This window comes from Peromyscus eremicus, unplaced genomic scaffold, assembly GCF_949786415.1.
Source record: "Peromyscus eremicus unplaced genomic scaffold, PerEre_H2_v1 PerEre#2#unplaced_3254, whole genome shotgun sequence".
NCBI classification, from domain to species: domain Eukaryota; kingdom Metazoa; phylum Chordata; class Mammalia; order Rodentia; family Cricetidae; genus Peromyscus; species Peromyscus eremicus.
In genome coordinates, this window is record NW_026737488.1 from 11,430 (window position 1) to 28,618 (window position 17,189).

The 17,189-nt window shown below is 47.4% G+C and overlaps 1 protein-coding gene across 1 annotated transcript; it reads left to right on the forward strand.

The window, feature by feature from the left end:
* Nucleotides 1-314: 314 nt before the first annotated feature.
* Lgalsl (galectin like) lies at nt 315-7,793 on the forward strand. Its single transcript, XM_059253176.1, has 5 exons — nt 315-422; nt 1,058-1,129; nt 1,279-1,367; nt 1,937-2,114; nt 4,778-7,793. Exons 1-5 carry the CDS (start codon nt 387-389, stop codon nt 4,919-4,921), a joined length of 519 nt encoding a protein of 172 aa, XP_059109159.1. The 5' UTR covers nt 315-386; the 3' UTR covers nt 4,922-7,793.
* The last annotated feature ends 9,396 nt before the right edge of the window (nt 7,794-17,189 follow it).

Genomic DNA, 17,189 nt, shown 5'->3' on the forward strand with positions numbered 1-17,189 from the left:
CACCCACCTTCCCGCCGACGAGCCACCGCCCTCCCCGGCCTCCAGCCACGGTCCAATGGCCGTGGGGCAGGGCACGCTGAGCAAGCCGCGGCGCCCCGGCCGCGTCCCCGCCCTGTTCCCGGTCCCCGGTTCCCGAGCCGGGCTCTGCCGCCTTTAAATGCCACCCCGGGCCGACGCACTGCGGCCCTCGCCACCGTCCTCCCTCCGCCGCCGCTGCCGCCGCCGCGACCTCCGCGCCGCCCGCCTCCCCTCCCCTCCCCCTCCCGGGCCTGCGGCCGCGCCAGCCCGGGGCGTGCGCGCGCGCCCCTGTGAGCGCGCGCCCGGCTCGGACCCGCGCCCGCCGCCGCCGCCGCCGCCGCCGCGTCCCCGGCGCTCGCTGCAGGAACATGGCGGGGTCGGTGGCCGACAGCGACGCCGTGGTGGTGAGTGCAGCGGCCGCCCGCGAGGAGGGGAGCTCGGCGGGCCCGGGGCGAGGGCTGCGGGCCGGCGGCGCTGCGGGCGGCGCGGTACCTGTCAGCCGCCGCGGGGTGGGAGCTCCGGGCCCCGGGGGCGCGGGGCAGGAGGGCGCCGGCCAGGTGCGCGCCGGGCGCGTGTGCGTGCACGTGGGTCCGTGTCGGGCCGCGGCCCCGGCGGCCGGGGATTTCCCCCCTTGGGGACGGCCCCGCGCCCGGGGCTCCCGAGAGGAGCGGCGCGCCGTCGCTGCTCACCAGCCACGTCCCGGAGGACAGGCCTGGGGGCAGAGGTTCCAAGAGCATTCGTGCCTGGAGAGGGGCCTGCAGCCCACCTACACGGGCTTTGCTGCCCGGTGGGCCGCGACCTTGAATTTGATCCGGTCTGAGAGGCTGGGGATCATCAGAGGCTTAGACCGGGTGGAAAGGCCGGGTTTTGTTTCGCGGTTATTTAATGAGCTATAAAGAGGCATCCAGTGCAGACGCTGCCTGTGTGTCTGTGGAGGGCTGCTGGACTCCGAGAGATTTGTGTTGATTCCTCGCCCTTCCATTCACTCCCTAATAAACAAGGATCTGTGGAAAGCCAATCTGTGTGCTTCTATTTTTAGAAACTTGATGATGGGCACTTAAACAACTCCCTGGGTTCTCCAGTTCAAGCCGACGTGTACTTCCCACGACTGGTAAATCAATGTGCTCAGTGTCTCTACCGTTTATCCCTTCCTTTCTGTTGCATTTTTCTTGCTTTCTGGTGGGTCAGGTCCTCAGGGCCGAGGGCTTGGCTCTTCGCTAACAGCCGTAAACTTCCTGTTTGTCCCCTCCTCCTTTGCAGATAGTTCCATTTTGTGGGCACATTAAGGGTGGCATGCGACCAGGCAAGAAGGTATTAGTGATGGGCATCGTAGACCTCAACCCAGAAAGGTAAGGACAGAGCCCTGCAGTTGCTGAGCTGTGGCTGCCTCCTCCTCTTCAGGGTTGCTACTTAGGAGTGCCAAGAAAGTACCATGTTCCCATGAAAAGAATGTGTATGAATCCTAGCCCTCATCTCTCTAGATAGCTATTTATATCAGCAACGACAAAAATAGGTCTACAGTTTCTCTTTGACCCTTGAGGAGGCCAAAAGACTTCATTTTCGTTTTTTTATGGTTTTGAAACATCGTAAAAGCCATTAGAATAAATAAGAACCAAACTTTACAAGCTATTTCCCTTGTCAACTTCTGGAGCTGTTTTTGAGAATTCTGAAATGGATTAAGGCATGGGTGGCCTGGGGCAGTTGAAGTCTTCAGTTGCAATTATTTTCAGTTACAGTAACATTTTCACCAGAGCCTGCTTTAGGTAACAAAATCTATTGGCTTGAGTGTAATCTTCTCGGTGTTTAAACTCTGTGTAAACAGTAGCAGCCCATTACAAGCAGACGAACCCACACGGGGAGGACCTGGGTCACATTAAATGTTACATCTGACTCCAGCTAAGTGACACCTTCTTTTTAGCTTTGCCATCAGCTTGACCTGTGGTGACTCGGAAGATCCTCCTGCCGATGTGGCAATCGAACTCAAAGCTGTGTTCACAGACCGGCAGCTCCTCAGAAACTCTTGTATCTCCGGAGAAAGGGGTGAAGAGCAGTCGGCAATCCCGTACTTCCCATTCATCCCGGACCAGCCGTTCAGGGTAGGTACCTCGAGTGCCTGAGCGCAGGGTTGGCAGGGCTGCTGCGGACTCCTTATCTACTGTGTGCCAAGAGCTCTTTAAGAATTTCTTGGTGTCCAAGAAACTTGTCAGCCCGCTGTGAGAAAAGAATAAAAAACAAAAGAGATCTGCTTGCTGATAGGCCTTAGTACTTGCCACAGTAGCTCTTGATTCTGTTCAGCCCGTGTGTTTAGTTAATGGATGCCTGTGTACATACCTAATTGCTAAATCCTTAACCACAATTCTACTTAGCCGAGACGGAGGTATTAATTATTTATTTGTTTACTTTGGGGCGGCAGTGGGGATGGGACTCAAGGCCTTGTGCACATTAGGTAAGGTCTACCGTCTAGCTAGCTACGATCGCAGCCCTCTTTTTTTGTTTCTATTTTAAAACAAGTTCTCACTAAATTGCCCAGGCCGGCCTTGAATTTCTAATCCTCCTGGCTCAGTTTTCAGAGTAGCTGGCATTATAGACCTGTACCGTCAGGCCAAGCTGGGAGTACTTAGTCAATAATTTTCTGTGTAATTCCCAGCATAGTGTTAGGCACGCAGTGAAAACCCATCCTCAAATGTCTGATTCATTATTAAATATTAATAAGTATCCAGAATTTTCCTGTTTCTCAGCCTTTGAGTAGCTCAAAACCTTATTAGTTTGGGGTTTAAAACAATTTAGTGATTATTATTTCATCTTCTCTCATTCCCTTTGCTAATGAGTCCATATTTGTGTATTTATTTTCCCCTGTGGGTTAATTAAGCCTGTCTGTTTCATGGTCACAAGCTGTGTGGCTGACAAAGTTCTTCCCTTGGGCTTGGTTGGATATTAGAGATTTGCTCCTGCTGTCTAGCAGGCAGGAAACACAGCCCAAACTCGCCATCTCGTCGGGCAGCAGAAGCAATGCATTCCTCTGCAGGGCACTGCCATGTAAGAGGTTCAAGTCGGTCATATAAAAGGGCTTGCTGACGTGTCGGGCCTGGTGATGCTCCATGACTGCACTTCACAATAACGGCAGCTTGGTTAAAGGCTCAGTGCTGCAGAAAGCCAGAGCAAACAAAACTACTCTTAATGCCTTGGTCTTCATGTGGAGCTTCTCAAGGCTTCCGGACTCTTTCTCTTTCCTTAGAGTCTAAGGCAAAATAAAAATCCATAACTTTTTTACATCAGTGATAGAAATGAGATTGTTCCCCTTGTAATCATAATCTAGGAAGTTACCCTTTACCTCAGTCCCCCTTTAGAATGGTAAGCGCTCGTGGGCGGCTCTTGCTATACCGGTTTCTTAAGGGGTAAGCTGTGTGTGTGTGTGTGTGTGTGTGTGTGTGTGTATCCATGTCTATGTGTGAGTGCACATGTGTGTGCTTGAAGGCTGGAGGCCAATTCAGGAATCATCCTTCGGACACCATCATCCATCTCCTTTGAGACAGGGATTTTCACTGTCCTAGATCTCATCAGTTGGACTAAACTGGCTGGCCAGTAAACCCAAGTATCCCTGTGTCTCCGCCTCTCCACCACTGATATAACAGACACATTTGGGGTCTGACATTTTTTGGGGAGTATGAGGGGGGAGAGAGTTAAATGTGGGTCCTCTTGCTTGCAAGGCAGAGTGCTCCGCCACCTGAGCCATCACACATAGTAAATCTGCACACCTAATTCATGATTGTGAACTTCTGACTAGGAGGAAGACAGTGCTTCCCAACAACAACAAAAAAAAATGGAATGAAATAGAACTTCCTGGTGATATAATTTAAACAGTAATATGAAGTAAATGTGACTAATACCACATGTCGAGTCTCCTACATGGTGATTGCCAGTGCTTTTCTAAAAGCATCATAGCACAGCCAGTTATTAAACTCGGTGGTGGTGGTGGTGGTGGTGGTGGTGGTGGTGGTGGTGGTGGTCGTGGTCCACGCCTTTAGTCCCAGCACGGAGACAGAGGCAGGCCAAGCCCAGCCTGGTCTACAGAGCAAGTTCCAGGACAGCCAGGGCTACCCAGAGAAACCCCGGCTCAAAAAAAGAAAAAGAAACCTCTGTGGTCAACTATGGGAAAGGGTTTCCCATGTGGACTCAGTGTTTGTTTGTCTTAACAAAGCCTGGTTAATTACACATTCTTGTCCAGTGGTAATTACTGTGTAATCCTCTCTCAGCAGTTACCATGTTTGTCTAGACTATTATTAGATGCTGCTAATGGACCAGTCAGGCCTCAGGAGCGGCTCTCCTGTAGGTGGGATGGACTTGTTCAGCAAGGGACGTGAGGGCATCGTGTTAGATTAGCAGACCTGTGCCCCTTTGTACCTCTGTGTGGAGCTCAGAAGGGTTGTCACAGCCTCCCGCTGAAAACCTTTCACTGATACAGAGCAGTGCTTCTCAAAGTGGGTTCCTTGCTCCAAAAGCACCTCATCCCTTTCTGGGCTCTGGAGAGAATGCAGACTTTTAGCCTGTGCCCTGGACTTCGTGAGGTGACAGTTGGAGGATATGGAACCCAGCAGTCCAGACTCTTAACTAGCTTCTGCACCTTGTGATATTTAAGATTCGCTGGAGGTATTGCTTTTCTTCTCTACAATGAAGTGTGCATTTATTGTTGGGGTTTTTCCCTCCCTCCAGCAGGATTCATCCAAAATTGTGCATTAAATTGTTACTTTGTTTCTTCTAGGTGGAGATTCTTTGCGAGCACCCACGTTTTAGAGTGTTTGTGGATGGACACCAACTTTTTGATTTTTACCATCGCATTCAAACACTATCTGCCATTGATACCATAAAGATCAATGGGGACCTCCAGATCACCAAGCTTGGCTGATGGTTAAAGCGCTTCTATTTCACATATGATCAGGTGCCACAACTACATGACTGTCTGAAAGAAGTAGTGTCCTAGCAAGATCTGGAGACTCAAAAAGAAAACAAAAACAAAAGGCAGACTTCATTGTCTCTTTCTGTGCTGTTTAAGTCCAGAATGACAACTTCATCTGCAGCTTGCCCAGAGGAAGAAAGCTCGCAAGAAAGACGCCGAGCCATTATGCCCAGAACAAAGTAATACATTTATGCTGGATTTTATTCATACTAAACTAAAATGGATTTGTGATGATTTGTGATTTGGTAGCAATTATTCATCATTTCAGAGCAAGATGATATTTAGAAACAAAAGTGCTAACGACCTTAAAAACAACAACGGTACATCAAATCGATGCATCTCTGCACTAAAGTGGACTTGCGTAGCACAACCAACATTTTAGTCAGGGTATTTACATAGAATGTAGATTGTGCAAGGTTTGGTTTTTTATGTTTTCTTGGGGGTTGTTTTGTTTTTGTTTTGTTTCGGTTTTTTTTTTTAGGACAGCATCATGTTAACTCAGCTTTTTAAGCTTCCTCGGTTATTTATTTATATTCAGTGTATGTATCAATGTATTAGAGAATGAGCAATGTCTACAGATTATGAACTTAGGTCTGAGGGGGAAATTATGTATTCCAAGCATAAAACAAGTGGATCTATACCTTAAAGAATTTGAGCATATTCTCCACTCCCCTCAACCTTGGCTTCTTAATATAAATTGCTGTAAGTGCTTTTGGGGAAAATTTGCAACATTTCGGTGAAACTCGAGTTTTTGTCGATGATGTGAACTTCTGTTTGCATTGCTTCTTCTCCTTCCTGTGGATTAGCGCGGTGTGGGCTTCCTTCCGTAAGGCTAACTATTCCCTAGACTCACATGATAGCTCGTTAAGTTGTTATTAAATTAATGGAAAGCGTATAAGAAGTGATTGCATAGACAACTTTTAAAATAACGATTATATCGGTTTTTAATAGTGTCCTAAGAAAATGATTCCAGCACACAATGTAAGGCAGAAGCAAATTGCCCCAAATTACTGACTGGGAAATAATTTATATCAACTTAGGCTGTTAGCTCATTGTATAATTTTTCTTCTGAGACCCTCCCCAGTATCCCTAAAGCAATGCCTTTGGAGCTTCTGAGCAGACGGTACTGCCTTGCCTCTGTGTGGTTTTGCAGGAAGTAGGATAAGGTGGGATCCAGTGAGGTCATCTGAGAGATTAAGTCTCAGGGTTTCAGGTCTTTGATTCCAGCCGATAGCGTTCATGCTTCCCTGCCCTTGCAGAGCTGATCAGATAGAAGCTGTCTGGAGGGGAGGCTGCAGGTTATTGATGTATCTGCAAGGGTCAGGATGGTTGGAGTCACAGGAGTGTGTTTCACACTCTGCGTTGGTCCCGGAGAGAAGGGCCCTTGGCATTGCTTTGGCCAGTTGTGGGAGAAGAAAGGGGTGCTGGTTGGAGGTATGTTTATATATAGTTTAGGTTTTGTTTGTCCAGTGTACGTGTCTTACTAGGGCATCCCCTCGTCCTGCTTTGCTTTTTAAGGTTTTTTTACACAACATGCAGAGGCACTGAAGCGGCCATGTCTTCTTCATGTGTCAAGAATGTAGACAGTGTTTCAGAACCAAAGTCTAAGATAAATGAAGCAAACTCAAATAATGAACTTTTTATAGGTAATATGTTTGGAGCCTTCTCAACTTTAAAACTGTTTAGCACAGTTCTATGGTGTTATATACAAAGACTTGTCCACCGACACCAGCTGCATCTTACGAAGCTTTATGAACTCGCTGGCTTCTCAGCCACAGTCAGCCGTGAGAGCTGACTGTTCGTAGCTCCAGGTACTTTTTAAGCCTGTGATCAATTTCTCATGGTTTGAAAAGCCACTCTTGAGGAGTGTTTGTCAAAAGACTTAGAAAACACCCTGAAATATATTTGTACGAGCTTGGATTCTACTCATGTAGCGAGCACCCCTGCCCCCAGAGGGCTCTTCTGAGTGGCCAAGCGGGTGATTGACAAGCCAGAGGAGTGGGGAGTGTAAGAGATCAGAAGTGATTTTTCTCTCGTTAGCAGCTGATCTCAGACTTCTTGGTATGGAAAACAGTGTTAAACCATCACCCTACAGGTCAGTGGGGTCCTCTGACCGGCCTCCTGGGACTCCTCTAAGTAATATGATGGGTTCATTTTGGACTAGCTAAATAAATAGGGAACACATCCCACTGTCTTAATGGCTAGCTAGAAATGAGGACACATTCACACCCTCCTCAGCCTGAGAGGTCTAATGTGGGAATTTCAGGATGGAAAGTGCAATTTGAAGCTTCACGGGAAAGTATTTGCATACATAAGGAGTTATATCCACCCAGAGCCCTAGTTCCGCAATAACCAAAACCAAGGGATAACAGTCAGGCTCTGGGGAAATAAGCAGCCTTTAGACAATCTGCAGCAAAATTGGAGTAAATGTGTCTATCAAGGTAATAGAAGTGACTTCTACTTTCTGGGCTGTCCCAGAATTGTCTTAAAATTAATATTTTTTTAAATTTTGAAGCCCGGTTTCAAATCTTGCCAACTTCTCTAAAACCCCCTAAGAGATCACTCTTAGAATTGTCAATGCACTAAATGGCAAATCCATGTGCATTAAGAGAAAATATCCAAAACAGGATTGAGCCCTATTGCCTTGAGAAAACAGCCTGGGCATTTTCTGGCATTAATGTAAAGATAATGTTCCTAGGATGACATATTTTCAAAGAAACACTTTCTTATTTACTGCGTGGTGTAAAGTGTTGTTAAATGTGTTGTTACATTATGTCACTGCTGGAAGTTATTTGCACTATAATAAAGGAATTTTCTACAAGATAGCGTCTGGGTTATTACATGTTGCACTTGGCCGGAGATATAAGGTACTTATCATAGACCATGTGCTTAACAGTGGTCCCTCTATCTCACATACTATAAGGCCACCTGTACATGAGTTTCCCTTGTTGATAAAGGCAAAGAAAATGTCTCAGAGACCTAAGGAGCTTTTGCGTGGATGTCTGGGTTCTGTTTTAATAAAATATAAAACATAATGACATTCTGCATGCATTGACCCTACTGTTTGGCACACAGTTCTATGAGGTTGAATGCACGCAAAGATTTAGTATGTAACTATTTAATCAATGCAGATTCATTGTTTCATCCCCCAGGTTCCCTTATGTTTACATCTGTCTCCGACTTCTAACTTGGGTCAGGCAGCCATTGATCTTCTCCCTTGCTGTAGCTTTATATTTTCTGTAATACTGTAAATGACAAAGTCACACACCATTCAACCCATGATGTTTTAAAGTTGGCTTCTTTGAATTTGCATGATGTGTTCGGGATACATTGATACTGTTTCAACTGTTTTCCCCTTACATTGCTGAACAGTATTCCACTCTGTATACTATACAGTAGTATATTTTTTTTATCCACTCTCCCTTAGGATGTGCTGGATCTCCCTCCCCTCTCTTTCTTTCCACCCGCCCCCGAAATCAGGTGTTGCTATGTAGTCCAAGCTATCATTTTTTAAATGGCAGTCCTCCTGCCTCAGCATCTCAGCCTAACCTCAAGTTCTCTGGCTGCAGCATGCCGAGTGAAGAGACAATGGGTGTTTAATATATCTTTGAAACAGTAAGGTGTTTTCTTTTGTGTTCTGTCCTGGGATTTGAATGATTAAGGAAGGATTCAGCCTTGGAGTAAAACTGGAAAGCTTAAAGAAGTATGTCCAGCTTCAGTTACCAATAGAGTGACAGACTCACATGCTGAACTTGGGAACTTGGGGTCTTACTCCTAAATGAGCAGATCCCTTCCTTCACTTTTTCAGAGGACAGAACTGTGAGGTTTGCTGCTTGCTCTGTCCTGACTTTGGCAAGGAGAGGACGGCTAAGGTGAGACAGCTTGCTGAGGCTGCCACAGAGATGGGGGCGTGTCCCCTGCCCCTCCCCCACCCCTGCCCCACCCTGTCCCACTCCCCGCCAGTCTAGAAATGTCCTTGGGGGATAGGACATTTTACCAGTTTTGTGACAGCGTGCTAAATTAGATGGTCTGACAGAGATCAGTAATTAGAGCCTCTAAAGGCTCCCACCACTTAGGGCTGTCATTCAACAGGTGTTTGTTGGACTGGGTCAATTGCTGTTCTAGACTCTGAGAGCCTTCAGTGAGTAAAAAGACCCAGGTGGTTTGAAATTTCCATGTACTTAGTCACCTGGGACGTCTATCCTCACCTCCAGGAGATTGCATCTGTGGATCTGGTACTGCCCAGGAGCTTGTATTTCAAGAACAGCATCTTACATGTGGGTGGTCTTACGTCCCAGATGAAGCAGCTCTTCCGAAGAGCCCAGACAGTCTGGGAATCACTGTTGGCCTTGAGTTCTGATGTGCAGTCCCGGTGGGCTGCTTTTCAATGGGCTCCCTGCTGTCGGCTCTGCCGCGGGCATCCATGCCTTGCTCTAACCTCCCATCCCCACCCCTGCCTCTTCATCGAAAATGCACTGTAGTAAAAGGAAATCTGCCTTCCCCGAAAAAGTTGTCCTTCCTGTGAAAGCCTTCCTTGTTTGGGTTGGGTGAGGACCTGGGTTCACTCCGGCATCCGTTTTAAATAGTGCACACCCTTGAAAGATTGAGAGAGCCTGGGAGAGGCTCATCATCTTCAGAGTTTCAGCTTTTCACTGTGAGGCCCAGATGTTCAATAAGGCCACTGCGTGGTGCCTTGCAACCTGAGAAGCTAAGAGCAGAGGCCCAAGCGGCTTTTCATGGGACCTGGGAATCAATTCAAAGTCTTCATAAGAAAATGCACCTGAGCGCACACTACTCCGAGACTGCCTCCAGCTGCTTCTGTCTTAATCACCATGCAATTTCACAATGATTTTTCCTTTAAAAAAAAAAAAAAAGTATCCCGTATAAAGCAGAAAAGTGCCTTGCAAAACATACTTCATAATTAATTAAAATGGGTGTGTCTGAGATGCCGAAACAATACCAACCTAGACAGCAAGAGAAGAAATAACCACTGCTGCTTTGATACACCCTTCCACTGCCCAGAAGGAGACAGTGGCCAGGTGAGCAAGCCTGGGAAGGAGGTGCTGTTGTTTGACAGGGTCACACAGACGGTCTCTAAATAATAGGCCCTGGGAACTAGCAAGCCAGCCACAAGCCTTGGGCGTGATGTGCGGGGTTGGGACCTTTGAGGCCGTCCAAGGTTTCAGGAGCTAGACTGATGGCAAACATTGGCTAATAACCCTGCCCTCCCTGTCTGCCAGTGTCTCCTCCTGTCTTCTCTCTCCACCCTGCTGCCCAGGCCACAGCACCCAGAGGATCTTAATTCTAAAACATCAGAAGCAAGTGATCGGCGCTTACCTCAACAGCTGTTCTGAGCTGAGGAGAACACGGTCAGCCTGTGGTCAGGGCCAGGGGCAGTACCCCTGGATTTGAGAAGGGTTTTCAGGTGGATACTTTAAATCAACAGTCTCCCCTCCCTCTGTGGAAACAGGCACTGGTGATGACATGTTTGGTGAGCCAAAGGTGGCTGGAATAAAATTTTTCTGACAGATGGAGCCAAGGATTAAAATAATTATGACCCCAATTTCTACATGAATCATATTTTTATAAAGAAATAATGTAAAACATGCTCGTCTTCATGGACTTTTAATTCATCAGAATGTCTTTCACACAATTGCATTGGAGTCTTATTTAAAAATCAGCTAAAGGCCAGGCCTGGGGGCACATACCTGTAGTCCCTGCACTTGGGAGGTAGAAGCAGTAACAAGGACTCAAATCTGAGGCCAGCCTGGGCTATTTTTCAAGGAAATAAAAACCACAACAACAAAACATGAATATCACCAGAAATCCAACCTAAACTAGCAATATTGGGCAATATTCAGGATGATGCTTGAAAAACATACTTAGGGATTTTACTGTGTGTATATGTGTATATGGCGTATGTACATGTAAATGTCCATGTATGCAGGTAGATGTATGCAGAAACATGGCTGGAGACGGACTTGCACAGCAAAGACTTTACCCACTGAGCCACTTCCCTAGCCCTTACTTAGAAGTTTTTAATGTAAATTATCATAACTATTATAATATTAGAAAACAGGGCTTTTTCCTAATGTAATAAAAATAACCTGTAGCACAGTATTAAATAACATTTCATGTTGTAATAAAATGCTTAACCAGGAAGAGAGACAAAATAATGAGGTCCTGCTGAAAACAAAATTTTACTGAGTATCTTCATAGAGTAGTGTGATTTGTTAAGACTCCAATCAACCATTAGTTCACCGCTGACCAACCTTTTACGGCCTCACACAGAGAAGGAATCCTGTGTGGCCTAAGTCCGTGGTCTTCCCCTGGAAGGGGTTGGAAGCCCTTACTGAGGTTCCTTCAAAGTCTTGTTTCAAATGCCTAGCATTATCTTTATTCTTGGAGGTATCTTGAGAATCCCCTTAAAATCCTTCAAATGAAGTATATAATTTTTTTTAATTCAATCTCCCAAATTGAAAGAGCAAATACTGGCCTTTTTATTGGTTGTGCTTTTAAAGTATGTCTGAATACTTAATTCATACCCATAGTTCTTCTCTCACGTAAGAGAATCAGTTCTGGTGGATGAATGAAGCCCTCTCATAAGAGGGTCCCATATTAGGCAATATGGGTTATAAAGAGATAAACAGCAAACACCATTAGCCCTTGAGGAATTTGTGACCTTACTGGAAAGGCTGATGGAGGATCAGCAGACATCTTGTGTTCTGGAAGAAAGTCACTTTTAGGGGAGAAGGAGAAGGAAGACCCCTACTTGCTCTACTGGGCCTGAAGAGTCTCCGTGTCCTTCTAAGCTTGTCTTTCTTCCCCAAACCAACTGTTCTGAGGACTTTTCTTGTGAAGGGGAGACAGCATTCAGTGTGCAGTCCTGTGTCCAGCCACACCTCCCAAGCATCCCCTAAGTGTCAGGCTGGGCGTCACGTGGGCAGCTGCTGTAGTGCCCCCCCGGCCTGTCATCGGCCACCTCTGTACAGCTGTCAGCAGCAGCACACGGCACCACCAAGCCCTAGCAGCATCTCCCTGTGGGGAACTGCACAGAACAGGATCGTTTATGTACTGCAGCAACTAGCACCTTCCATTAATGTGCTTGTCTAGATTCCAGATGCGGGCTTTGGAGATGCTCGGTGGGTGCGAGCATGAAGACCTGGGTTCCAATCCCCACACCACGGAAAAAGTCAAGCGTGACTGTGCCTGCCCATAGCCCCAGAGTTGAGGGACAAAGACAGATGGGTCCCAGGAGGCTCTGGCCAGACAGCCTAGCCAAACTGTCAAGCTTCTGGTTCAGGGAGGGAGCATATCTCCAAGAAGTAAGATGGAAAGTGATAAAGGAAGACACCTGAAGTCCTCCTTTGGCCTTTGCATGCATGCACACAGGTTTTCACACACACACACACACACACACGCACGCACGCACGCACGCACGCACGCACGCACCAACATCTAGTAACGTTTTAAGTAAATTTTGGTTTTGTGTTGGGCTTCATTCACAGCTGTCCTGAGCTGGAACACTCCTGGACTCTCTAAAGGATAAGTTACTAATCTTCTATGAACCAGTGTGCACTCCCCTGAGACCAATCTTAAAGAGAAATGCAGTATCTGTGTCAAAAAGGCAAAGCTACTTCCGGTTCTATGTAGCAAAAAGTCCCTCTGGCCTTGGATGGGAAGAACGTGCTACTGACAACATGATGATGTAGAAATACTCCACGTGGCTTGTCTCCCCCGAGCACCTCTGCAGTTCTAGTCTGTCAGGGTGCTGTCCCGGGCAGCTCCACTTCCTCCCCGTACCTTGCATGCAGAGCCCTGGGGCCTGTACATGCACTCCCAGGGATCTTGTAAAGCACTGATTTCCCTAGGAAGGCCCGTTTTTCCCTGCAGGAGGGGAGTCTGCCCTGAGAAAAGGAAGATGCCCCTGCCTTACCTTTGGGACATTTCTCCTTTCTTTCTTAAAAATTTAAGGCATCAAAAGGTGATAAAGTCAGGACAGATACCAGGGGGAAATAGCAGCCCTTCCAATCCTCATGCTCAAGTTAATGGTGGCCCTTGCTTAGCAGCAACTCCATTCAAAAGACACTACCATTCACTGTCAGTGTTACCAGTCTCTTTGCTTGATTCGTGTTTATCTCTCTCTCTAAATATTCATTTCTTGGAGGGCGTGCACCACCCTGGCTTTGTTTCCTGAGCGTTTAGCATGGTGCTAGATACTTAATAATGAATAAATGTCTGTTGAATGAATTAAATAAAATCTGGGTAGCCAATCCCAAATTTTAGCTTCTTAAAACAATAGGCACGGATTGCTTCACCCAGTTTCTGGCATGGAGACATCTCAGAGCAGCTCAGCTGGTGGTCTCACCCCAGCACCTCTCATGATGCTTCAGAGCAGCCGTCACCTAGGGCTACAGCAGTCTAAAGTCAGGCCGGCAACGGGTAACAGTCCCACAGCCAGGGTGGCTCACTCACGTGACTATTGGCCACAATCTTCTCTACAGGATTGCTTGGGTGAACTTGAGATTGACCCAGGAGTTAGCACTGCAGGAAATGAGAACACCAACCTTCGGAAGCCACACTGCTGTGATATTCCGTTCCTTACTCAGGTCAGCACTACCCAGCTGAGAGGGGACGGCATCAGAGTGCGGCATGGGGAGGCAGGCCTAGGAGCCCTCTTGGAAGCTGGCCTCCATAGGTGTGGCTGAACTTTGATACATTCTTTGCACACGCTTGGAATTGCCAAAGGAAGGCAACGGCTGTTTGCTTCCCTAGCCAACTCTAGGCTGCTGTTGCCTGGGAAACTGGCATCCCCTGTAGAACGCAGCCCCTCTGGGATGCGTATATCCAAACCCTCGGAGTACAGCGAAGAAGACACAGCGCAAAGAACACAGAAATTCCCAACAGACCTCACGGTGATTTATCCAAAACTACATCAAAACCTCAAAATTATCAGCAGAAGGTAGAAAATGGATTCCTTCTGGGAACCTCAAATAAACACAGCTGCATTTTGGAAAATAATCTAGTCTTTTCAGGTTAGTGGAATATAAAAGTACTCTTGAGAAAATATGTAAAGTGAGCATTTCTCTGTCTTGAAGTTTAATGTTTATTGTTCTAATGGAATTGAGTGGAAAGACCTGGAGCAGAGTCTATTGCCAAAATAAGTCAGAGGTCACTAAATCGACTGTATACATGGGGCAAGCAAGTAACACGATTGAGTAAAATGGACATGCTGGTGGCTGTCACCCAGACCTGTCCCTATTGCAACATAAGAATGTGAGGCCTTTATTATTTACACACACACACACACACACACACACACACACACACACACACTACATGCCAACTAAGTAAAAATAATGTCAGCTATGTAGGTCATCTGGGCCTGGATCTGGCCTACCAGCTGCCATTTTGCAACTTCTGCCATAGGTCAAAGAGCAGATGGGAAGTAATCAGAGAGCTGATTGGGTACTGGGTGCAGGGGTGAGAGGGTCTTAAACTCCTCAGCCTTTGGACTCTTCAGGCTTACTAAGAAAGTCTCCCATCGTCCTTTCCACAGACTCTGTATCCCACAGCAGGCAGAAAGTTCAGGTTAAACATAACAGGAAGAGTAAGAGAGACTGGGTACCCAGAGGCGCAGAACCTGACGAGATCATGCTCAAAGCCCTGCCGTTGGACCTCCTTGTCAGTGAGGCCACTTTCCATAGTTCCATAGGTTACAGCAAGAGGGTTCTTACACAGCCCTCTACAGGCACGGAGTCGCCCGGAACCAGGCCTGCTGTGGTACCCTGTACCTTTGCCTTTAATCCCAGCACACAGGAGGCAGAGGCAGGCAGATTCCTGGGAATTTGAGGCCAACCTGGTCTACATAGTGAGTCCCAATTCAGCCAAAGCTATAAAGTGAGCCCTTGTCTAAAAAAAATCTGGAACGTCTCATGTCGTTGACTCTTCAAGTGGGGTACCTTATTTATGTTTCACAATGTTTTTTGAGTGAAGTCATTGTCTGAGTGCAAAAGAAAACCGTGATGACAGAGAGGTTGTGATTTGAATCTCGCCACTTATCAGCTGCGTGGCCGCTGTTGATTAGTGTTGAGCAGTCTAGGCTTCGTTTTTCTCATCTGCAATGTGGGGTTGCAAAACTCTTTACGCAATAACTTCAAGCGTGAAGCAAGAGACATCGTAAGATACTCATCACAGTGCCTAGCACCTCAGAGAGTTCAAAGAGGGGTCACTGTCAGAGCCACAGCAAGGTGACAATCTCCGTGGTTTATAGTCTGGTGTGGGGGGGCGTGTGTGAAGTACTGTGATTGAATGCCGAGCCTCACACATGCTAGGCAAGGGCTCTAGCCCTGAGTTTCATTACCAACCCCGGATATTTTCCACTCGGGGCCTATACTCAGTGGTGCCCAGTCTACCTGATCACTCCCTGGGTTCTCATGCTCACGTGAGAAAAAAAATGGGTGTAGGGAACTTGAGTGGCTTGACTGTGCTGGGACTTTATCCTGTGTATCTGAGGACATTCTGGTGTGAACCAGCACCAGAAGGGGCTGAGTCTCCCAGACTCACCGATGACGCTCAATGGTGTACTGGCTATCTAGTTACTTCTCTGATTCCTTGGGAGACATTCACGGGTCTGACCCACCCCCAGCGTTGGTTAGAAGGGCTTAATTAGTGGCTGGGAACCGAGCAGTGACAGGGCATCCTCATTCCAAAAGCCACCAGAGTGCATCCAGCAGCCACAGCAGATGGAAACAACCACTTAGGCCCTAACGAGCTTGTTCAGCGGCGACCCTGGGGATCTCGGAGAGCCTTACTAATTACCGAGGTGGTTGTTGTTGTTTGTTTTTGTCTTTTCATTTGTTTCGAGTTTTTCTCTGGGCAGGCTGCTTTGACGAGCTTGCCTCCACCACCTGCACCCCCACACAGCCTTTCGGAGTAGAGTTCAAGGCTCATTTGGGAGGTGCAAAGAGATGGCCCCTGGATTTCGATGCCTGGCTTCAAGTCCAGTCCATCGGAACAGCTTTCATCTGTACCCAGGGATCTCATTTCCTTTTCAACCTATTCTAAAACCTATTAAAATCTATTTAGAGCTCCGGGGGAGAAAGGGGCCAGATTTTCTACAAAAAGTTACTCCCTAGTTAAGTGATGAGCGAAACACCAGACACTTTTGGATCAGGGGTCTGGGGTCCCGTGCCCTGCCACGGGCTTCAGTGAAAAACTTGGCATATGAAATTTCATCTGCTGCTCATGAAAATAAAATGGCAAGTTGGCCTTGTTCACACTACAGTGGGTTCAAGGTACATTCTACCCCGTGTAACTCCATGGCCTAAAACATGTAAAACTATTTGTTCACTCAGAGTGTACGAGGGATGTGCCTGGATAGAGCCAAACACCAAATAGATACTACCGGGGTGACTGGTCATTTGCAGTGAGCAGACTCCTGTTCCAGCACAACACCACCCACACCCGATGCAGGGCACAGTGCTCGCTCCCAGACAGCCATGTCCTGGAGATAAGCTCTGTGCTCCACCTGTGAAGAGAACGCAGGAACTATCTGGAAGGGCAGCATATTACCCCTAGGAACTGGGACATGGATCCAGATCTGAAGCAAGGGACAGGCTGACGGGAGCCGACAAGTCTGTTCTGCGGCGTATCTAACATTGCAGTTTTCCTGATGAGAAAGCTGACATCCACGGAGATAAAGTCAACTGCTTAAAATCCCGTAGGTATTGAGAGTTAACTCCAGAGCTTCTGCTTCTGAGGCCAGGGCAGGGGAAGGGTGAGAAGTTAGGGTGAGGTGAAGAAGGGCAGGGGGAAAGGAGTTGGGTCTTCCAAATACAGTGTTTCCCAAGACACCCCAGTTCAGAGGGTAGTGAGGATGACCCCTTGAGAAAATGAATTTTGTTTCAAAGGACTTGATTTCACTGTCACCTCAACCGTGTTAAGAGCTGTCTAAGGCATTCATGAGGTACAGCTTTGGGTTGCCCAGGAGGACGTTTGCAGAGACTAGCCGAGGGACCAGACTGAATCAAGGATGAGGAGGAGGGCAATTGAGCACTAACGTGAGTGACTGCCACGCCCTCCCCCTGCAGCAGAGCCCCCAACCCCCACACCTGTAGATGCAATGTGATTACCATGACGGACTGCATGCAATCCTTCAAGCTGTGCATCACAGCAGTGAGAAAAGTAACTAGTCCTGGGGAAAGCAACTCATAGT